Raw genomic sequence first — 7,876 nt, 5'->3', positions numbered from 1 at the left:
CGCTATGACTATGATTTCAAACTTGTGAATATGTTATAAAGAAAATTAAAAGAACAAAAAGAAAATTAAAGAAAAAAGTTGAAAAAGAAAGTACTTTTCTCTCTTTTGCTTTAGGGAAAGAGCCAAACAGCTTGCAGTGACCACTTTAATTTCGTGTTTCATTTCATCAAAGTATATATCCAAGATATCACCATAATATAATTTTCTAAGCATGTTTTCAGTGGTAGATGTTTTGGAAAGTGAGTCTGCACAAAGACTATAAAATTAATTAATATGATGCCTATACAAAAAATTCAGGATTTTAAGTGAGTAACAATGAATGAGACTGTAACCTTCAGATGTATTCATGAGTCATGCAAATAATTAAAAGGCTATAGAAGATCCAAGCCGTACGAAATGGTAGATACTAATCAAAGAAAGATACGGAGAATATATTGTATAGTTTATATATGTTCTTTATGTGAGACAAAAACAAGATATAAAAGCAAATTAAAAATCATATGAACAGATTTATATTGTCCATATGATCATGATTATTGTCACTTACCAAAAAAATATTTATGAAAATTCATCGAATTGTTTTACGAAGGTATTATTGCGTCCATGCATCTGTTTTTTTTTAACAAAAACATTAGTTTTATTGACAAAGCCCATGATATTCTTCTAAATGACAACATCCAATTGTTTCAAGAAAAGTAAAAATAAAAATCCCCCAAAATATCATTACATATGAAGCATTTAATCAGCAAAAAAAAAAGAAGAGAAATATATGAAGAAGCACACAATCAGATTAGTTTTTAGCTGAATTCAATCATTTTTTTCTGCTGATTCAAGTTCTTATAAAACTTCTTTATGAAATCATCAGCCGCTTGGTCCACGTGTCCGTTAGCCACGTCACCATTTTCCGGTGTTAAAGGAAACGGTGAGTCCGTTACTCTCAACGGCCTCACCAAAGGAGTCCGACCAAACCCGGGAAAGTAAGGAGACAAAGCCGCCGACAAATACGCCGGAGTAACATTTCCTTTGTCACCAACGCCGTTAAGAAGCTCAAGAACTGCTCTAGCGGCGGCTGCGTCGTCGTCTAGCGTCTGAGGCGTCTGGCCACAGGCGAAGAGATTATTGTGGCTCTTTTTCTTCATGAAACCAATACTGGGAAAGGGGAAAGAGTAGTTTGGAGTGTTGCTGCAGCTAAACTCGTATTCTTGTCGTTGAGGTGCGGCGGCGGATGAGGAAGTGGCGGCGGCCGGGACACGGCGACGGTGGTGGAACATGAGGTTCTTGCCGCGTTTTAGAGTGGCGTTGAAGTCGGCGATGAGTTTGTGTTTTGAGACGCCTTTACGGATCATGTACAAGAGGAAACGTACGATGTTCCATAGCTTCTTGCTTATTGGTTCGTTTTGATCCATTAGATCTTTAGAGGGTTTATTGTGAGAGAAAGAAAGAGAGAGGATATTGTAATATTGGTTTTTGAGATTTGATTACTTATGAGCTAAGGAGAAGAAATGTGAAGGTTTTATAAAGGAAGAAATAGAGGTGCTAAAACGTGCAAGATATTATATAAAGATTATAAAGACAAAGCAAAAGCTTACTGGAGCATAATTATTGAATCCATGTCACTTTAAAAGAAAACAAACTTTGTTAACATGGATTAGCTATATTTTATATTACAAGTTTCCTTAACTAGGATGTATGCTTGTTGTATCCTCTGATTAAATTTTGAAATGATCAAGAGTGAAATCAGAGGTCTTTCCTTAATTTGTTTATCATTTTGCATGGCACTGGATTTGTCTTAACTTATCGTAATCTGCTTTGTTATCAGTCGGAAACCAAACCCTGTCGAGGCTAATCATGTAGCGTCAGTTAGAGAAGGTAGAGAGCCAGGGTCTGGTCGCGAGATTTATCACAAGTAGTTACACTTGCATACTCTACTTTATTGTTGGAGCCTCAACTTTTGTTTTCAGTGTTACAATATTCACAGAGATACCCAAAATAAATCTCTTAACTGGTGATCTTTATTAACCAAACACAAAACACCTTCAACAACGAGGAAATATAAAGCATTTATTGTTTGAAAGGTGTTGACCCTAAAATTCATTTAGGTCTATTTTCCGGAGATGCTCTCGTTTCCCTGTGGGATTCTTTGTATCGCTGGGTGAGATACGCTGAACATGTGATCGCTGGATATCTATTCATTAAACATAGTCAAAGAAGGTTTTAGATACACTTTTATTGGTCGAAAGTCTTAATATAACAAGGTGAAGAGGTTGATGAAACCTTACTTGGGAAGATTGTTTTCGGACTGGCATGTAGGAAGACATTCTATTAGACAGTCGTGACTTGGACTCAAGAAGAATGGAATCTGCGATGAGATAAGATTAAACCCGTTCAACACAATCTTTCATTGTTGAGACTGATAAAAACGACACGGTGGCTAAAAGTTCTTCCACAATAAACACAAAAAGTGGACATGTGAACAAAAGTCAACATAAACTTGATACTTGCGGAATATCGGTCCTGACCATTCGCAAGTACTCTATGCATTGTGGATCTGTACGTAAAAAACAAAAAGAACTTGAGAAAATTGTGAGCTAAAACCTTTACAATGCAACAAATTAGTAAAAAAAAAGAATTGGCGAATAAAAAAGGGAGGCTGAGCTTAAACAAAAGAAAGTTACTTAAAAAGGCCGTTGCTCCAACGCTCCAGCACGTCACCAAGATTCACAATATATGCTCTGTACAAAAAGGCAAATAAGATAAAACAACATTTTCTTATGGGAGCTAGTTAGGTATCTAAAATGGATAATGAACCTAAAACCAACAATTCTCATTAATTATACCCATCGATCGAAGGTACATATTCCCACTTCTGAGGCTTCATGTCTTTATCCTTACATATCTGCCATCAGATACTAGAAATTTTTGCTAACCTGGTCACATCAAAAATTGTATGACTAGTGCAAACTGTGTAGTACCTGGAGCCCCATTACGCCATCTGTTGCTAAGAGAGTCATCATCCCATGATCAGTATGTGCTCCACACCCATATATACCTCTAGAAGAATCAGACATCCCACCTAGTTATAAGGCAACAAAAAGAAAGATGAAGATTACTGGTAGTGTGAGTACAAAGCGTGCGGCTAAGAAAAATATACATCACCTTCATAGTGAAGCAACCGCATATATGCGATTGGGTTTTCCAGCATCTCTGAAGTATTAAAGTAGTCCGCATCCAAGTCTAGCGCCAATGCCAGTATTCTTGCAATAGCCTTACAAACCCTCCTGGTCACACGTATTGGAAGAGACATAATCAATTATGAAGATATTCATTGTAAATATTGAGTTTAAGATATGTTTCGATAAATTTAACATGGTCGTATTAGAGCTAAGAATTCTAGATCTTGCCTCAAAGTTATAATTATAGATCTAGGCCAGCACAAAAAAGGCAAGCAGGCTTGATATCCATACATACAAATCTGAAGAAAAGAAACTTACAGTAATTCTTGGTGATAATTCTCCATGGTCATCCGCCATCCGGGCAAAACATCTACCAAATATATCTAAAGTATAAATTCAAAAAAAAAAACATTTAAAGAAGAGTATACTAGGATATAGCAAAAATTAACCAGAGTCAGGCCAAATGTTGGGTCTATAGAATGGCTTAGCTTTAAGGGGATCATCTTTAAGACCTTCTGTTCCCATGAAAAAACTTTCTTTGTTGTAGTCTCCTAAAACCATAGATTACCACAAGATTGAGATACTTCAACAACAATTTTTGATTAAACTAATTAATTACACGAACCATGGATTTGATTCTGCTCAAGGGCTGGTGAATAGCCTCGATGCGTTTCGTTTCTCAAGGCTTTCATCTTATCCTCCAAAGGAAGATCAAAGAATTTCTTGCTCTGCTCGAAAACCTCTTCCTTCAACTCCTCACTTATATCATGGTTTATGACATAGAAAAATCCACAATCCATACATGCCTGGAAAATGACACCCCCATAACAAATCACAAACTGTTATCATCTTTGTTAAAAAAAATAAACAAATAGAGACTGACCTGTTTAAGCGAAACAGCTGACTGAAGAAGATCAAAGTTGGCGAGATCTAAGCATGTAAGAGGTAAAACTTTGTTCTCCATCTTTCGCATTCTTATTGATGACTCCTGGAGGATAACAAGGTCTATTAGGATTTCAATGATGCCACTCCCGTATTATATATCATCCGCAAACAATTGTGTCACATTCTACATTTTAAAACTTCAACTAACAATTATTAATTACTACTAATCCATGTTGTAGTTTATTGGCTTAATTAATCACGTTCATAAGGTGTATGTCGATGTCCATTTACTTAAAAGACAAACTATTTGGTCCGTAAAATTTAGATGACACGCAAATATCTTAACAATGATTCAGTACTTTGTTAAAGCTGTTGTAGTAACAGGAGTACAGGACTATAATTATCAAAATAGATTTCACTTTTGTTGTTATGCAAAACTAATTTACATAGAATATTTTCAATGGTACACGATTCAACATTGACTAGAGTTTAAATGTTAGTATCCTCAAACGCAGAGGCAGACCTACATGGAAAAAGGGGGTCAACTTACAAGAAACTTTGATGGTCGAAGCTTCCTGCTGAGTTTTGTTCTCCATCTCTCGCTGATGGGGAAAAGTATCATTGTATTATGTATGTCTCAGGTTTATGATCGAAAGAGACTGTAAGAGGCAGGATTTCTGGTGGAGAGAAATGTTTCACAAGCTAAAAGCGAGCTCATGCCGGAAAAGAAGCATGAAATGTGTATCTATAAATAATGAGCATGATTGGTTTTGTCAGCGTTTTTATACCCGATCCGAACTCGCGGTCAAACAGATCGATAAGTAATCTGATTTGGATTTTAAAAAATATTTGTTTTTTTTTCTTAAAACCCGATAAAACATTGACTGTAACAGTGAGTGATTTTTGTTTCTATTTACTTAAAAAGTTTTTTTTTAAATTACGTCATTAAAATCTGCTTTTTATTTCAAATTAAAAGTTTAGTTTTTACCTCTTTAGCTTTCTCGTTAACATTTTTTCTTCCTTTGATGCCGCATATACTCTCTTCCAATTTTGTTGAACTTTCTGATTCTTTTATCGTATACAGTATCAACTCAACCATTTTATTTTTTATTTTTTACTTTTATGAAGATTTTACTATGCCACTTGGGATAATAAAGTGAATGATGATAGAAAGAGCCAAAATGAGATAATGTGATTAGTATCAGTTTATTTTGTTATCGACAATCTGTTACAATCTTGATGATTTACAAACATAGTATAGTTTAAAATATTTTGCATGATAAATGAAAATTTTAAATAAAGAAACAAAAATTGAGTACTTTTCTATATTTTAAAAGAAATGTTAGATTTCTTTTATTTTGCAATAAGTAATATATAATTATATATTAAAACAAATAAATTGACAAATTTGTGGTTCGCCCGCGGTAATTCCAATAACTCAGTGACCCGAAAAAAATTTCGGTTCAGTGTTTGGATCGGTTTTTTTTGTTATCAACTTAAAACAGACTCATACTGACTCTGAATACCAAATTGGAGGCTCCACATTCATGTGGACGACGAAAGATGGTTGTTTCCTGACACTGCGTGCTAGGGTATCCGTCTTTGTATTTTGCGTCTTTGATACATGAATGATTTCTGAGCTAAAGAAACTTTCTTTCAGGTTTTTGATATCTTCCAAATAACTTACAAAAGCTGGTCATTCTTCTGGTTCTGATACCATCTTCACCAATTGAGAACAATTTGTTGTAAAAGTGACCCGATACTTATGTAAGTTCCTCATACATTTCATTTCCCCATACTAGCACTTCCACCTCTGCATGTAGTGGTGATAGGCTAGGCCTAACATTACATGCTCCCATCAGGCCATCAAAATCTTGTAGAGTACTATATCAACCTTGTCCTGAAAAATGATCATTTTCTTTCCAAGAACCATCTGAAAAACACCGTCGGCCTGGGATTGACGGTAAGGATGTGGCCACCATCTGAGTTACTGCCCTCTGTGTGTTCGACACTTGTGCTTATGTCTAGAGTGTTGATTTTGTTTCTACAAGTTTAAGGATATCCTTGGGGTCCATATCCATTTTACCAAACACTTTGTTGATCGGGTTTAAAAACATTGGTTGTTGATGTAGATGTTGTCCACAACAATAGTTATGTCTATAATCCTAAATCTAAACCAATTATGCTTTCTTAATTTTTATAAGTTTACATCCATTTTAAATATTTAAGTTTGTGTGTCTGTAGAAAGACAAATTCCTACGGCCAATTTTAATTTTAAACTAGATTTGGACCCGCACAACCGTACATGTATTAATTTTCATTTTTATATATATATTTTACATAATTAGAATATATTTTTTAAGTTACTTATATATTTAAATGTTTATATATAATTATTTTAAATATAACAATTTGATAGTTTTCTTGCTGTAAGTTAATTGATTATTTCAAATCATCACGTATATTTGGTATTTTTTATTATATATTTTTAAAAATTATTTTTTATTCAATTATTATTATCCTGATCCGTAATTCAAAGCGCTAGATTTCCTTTATCAATATTTTTTTTATGTTTATTCATTTAAGATAATATCTATATATATATATATATATATATATAAAAGTTTAAGATAAGTTAATTTTATACATGAATTATATAATTTACTTATGTTAACCCGTTCTACCAACATATTATATTTCTAGCATAAATTTTTAGTGTTTGTGAAAATAAAATATATTAATTTATCAGTTTAAAATAATTTATCATATTTAGTTAAATACAATGTTTTATTTTAAAATGATAGATATAACTATAAAATTGTAAAATTTGATATAATATTTTTTCATTTTATAAAAGATAACTGAGTATATATATATATATATATTAATGTATAGTAAAATTAATTTCATTACTAATTACAAAATTAGTGAAAATATTTATATACAATTTTTGATAATTAAGATATTGTTAAAATGTTTTTCAACACATTTGTTAAGAAAATTAAATATATATATTTATATTTTAAATTAAAAGATATCAAATTATATTATGATTCAAGTAGTTAAAAGATTATATATTAGCATTAAGGAAATACGTTTAATACAAATTTTAAATGATGATCCAAATAAAAATATCACACATGAATCAAGGTGAGTTTGTTAACCAATCCGGGTTTTTAGGAGTCGATGTTATATTATGAATGATATATTATTAATCGATATTATTAGTAATAAATGAATGATAACTGATTTCTAATAAGGGTCTATTTTATAAAAAAAAATCACACATGAATCAAATTTGTGACTTTTGTTTTAATATATAAGACTAGATCTCGATCCGCGCAACCGCACGGGTTTTTGTTTTCATTTACTTTTATATAAATATTTTGTTTTCAATTCTAAATTGGTATATATTATAATATATATGTATCTATCAATTTTTAAAACATAATAAATTTACGTTATATATTTTTCATTGAATAGATTGTTTCAAACTTTCACATGTATTTGTATCTTCTTATATATATATATTTTCGGATTATTATTGAGAAAATGACTAGGATAGCACTAAAAAAGTTTTTGTCACAAATATATCCTCTAAGAATAAAAATGACCAAAATAGCACTTAATATTTTATCAAAAGAGATAAATACACACTTATACCCCAACCGTAAATTAATTTAGACATTAGGGTTTAGAGTTAAGGGGTGGGGTTTAAGAGTTAGGGTTTAAGGTTTAGGGTTTAGAGTTTAGGGTTTAGAGTTTAGGGGTGGGGTTTAGGGTTTAGAGTTAAGGGGTGGGGTTTAGGGTTTAGAGTT

The 7,876-nt window shown here is 32.3% G+C and overlaps 2 protein-coding genes across 2 annotated transcripts; both read right to left on the bottom strand.

Annotated features, from left to right (window-relative positions):
• Positions 1–582: 582 nt before the first annotated feature.
• LOC106332229 lies at positions 583–1,408 on the bottom strand (the record flags this gene model as incomplete). Its single annotated transcript, XM_013770704.1, is given in 1 exon segment — positions 583–1,408. A coding segment is annotated over 1 exon segment (609 nt). The 3' UTR covers positions 583–797.
• A 675-nt stretch (positions 1,409–2,083) lies between these two features.
• On the bottom strand, positions 2,084–4,146 carry LOC106333679 (1-aminocyclopropane-1-carboxylate oxidase-like). The gene is made up of 11 exons (XM_013772092.1): positions 4,057–4,146; positions 3,799–3,979; positions 3,623–3,724; positions 3,492–3,543; positions 3,157–3,278; positions 2,973–3,073; positions 2,838–2,896; positions 2,676–2,732; positions 2,503–2,548; positions 2,280–2,359; positions 2,084–2,185 (listed from the first exon to the last, which is right to left on the bottom strand). Exons 1-11 carry the CDS (start codon positions 4,144–4,146, stop codon positions 2,092–2,094), a joined length of 984 nt encoding a protein of 327 aa, XP_013627546.1. The 3' UTR covers positions 2,084–2,091.
• Between the last annotated feature and the right edge of the window lie 3,730 nt (positions 4,147–7,876).

The sequence above is a fragment of the Brassica oleracea genome, chromosome C3 (assembly GCF_000695525.1).
Source record: "Brassica oleracea var. oleracea cultivar TO1000 chromosome C3, BOL, whole genome shotgun sequence".
NCBI lineage: Eukaryota > Viridiplantae > Streptophyta > Magnoliopsida > Brassicales > Brassicaceae > Brassica > Brassica oleracea.
This window is presented reverse-complemented; position numbering and strand designations above follow the sequence as displayed.

What these genes read in the sequence shown, in the direction of transcription:
- LOC106333679 (XM_013772092.1), bottom strand. Translation starts at nt 4,146, where the DNA reads ATGCGAAAGATGGAGAACAAAGTTTTACCTCTTACATGCTTAGATCTC. An exon ending in GCGGTTGCTTCACTATGAAG is followed by an intron (nt 3,074 to 3,156) that starts GTGATGTATATT and finishes CCTTATAACTAG; the next exon opens with GTGGGATGTCTGATTCTTCT. An exon ending in ATGGTCAGGACCGATATTCC is followed by an intron (nt 2,360 to 2,502) that starts GCAAGTATCAAG and finishes ATCTCATCGCAG; the next exon opens with ATTCCATTCTTCTTGAGTCC.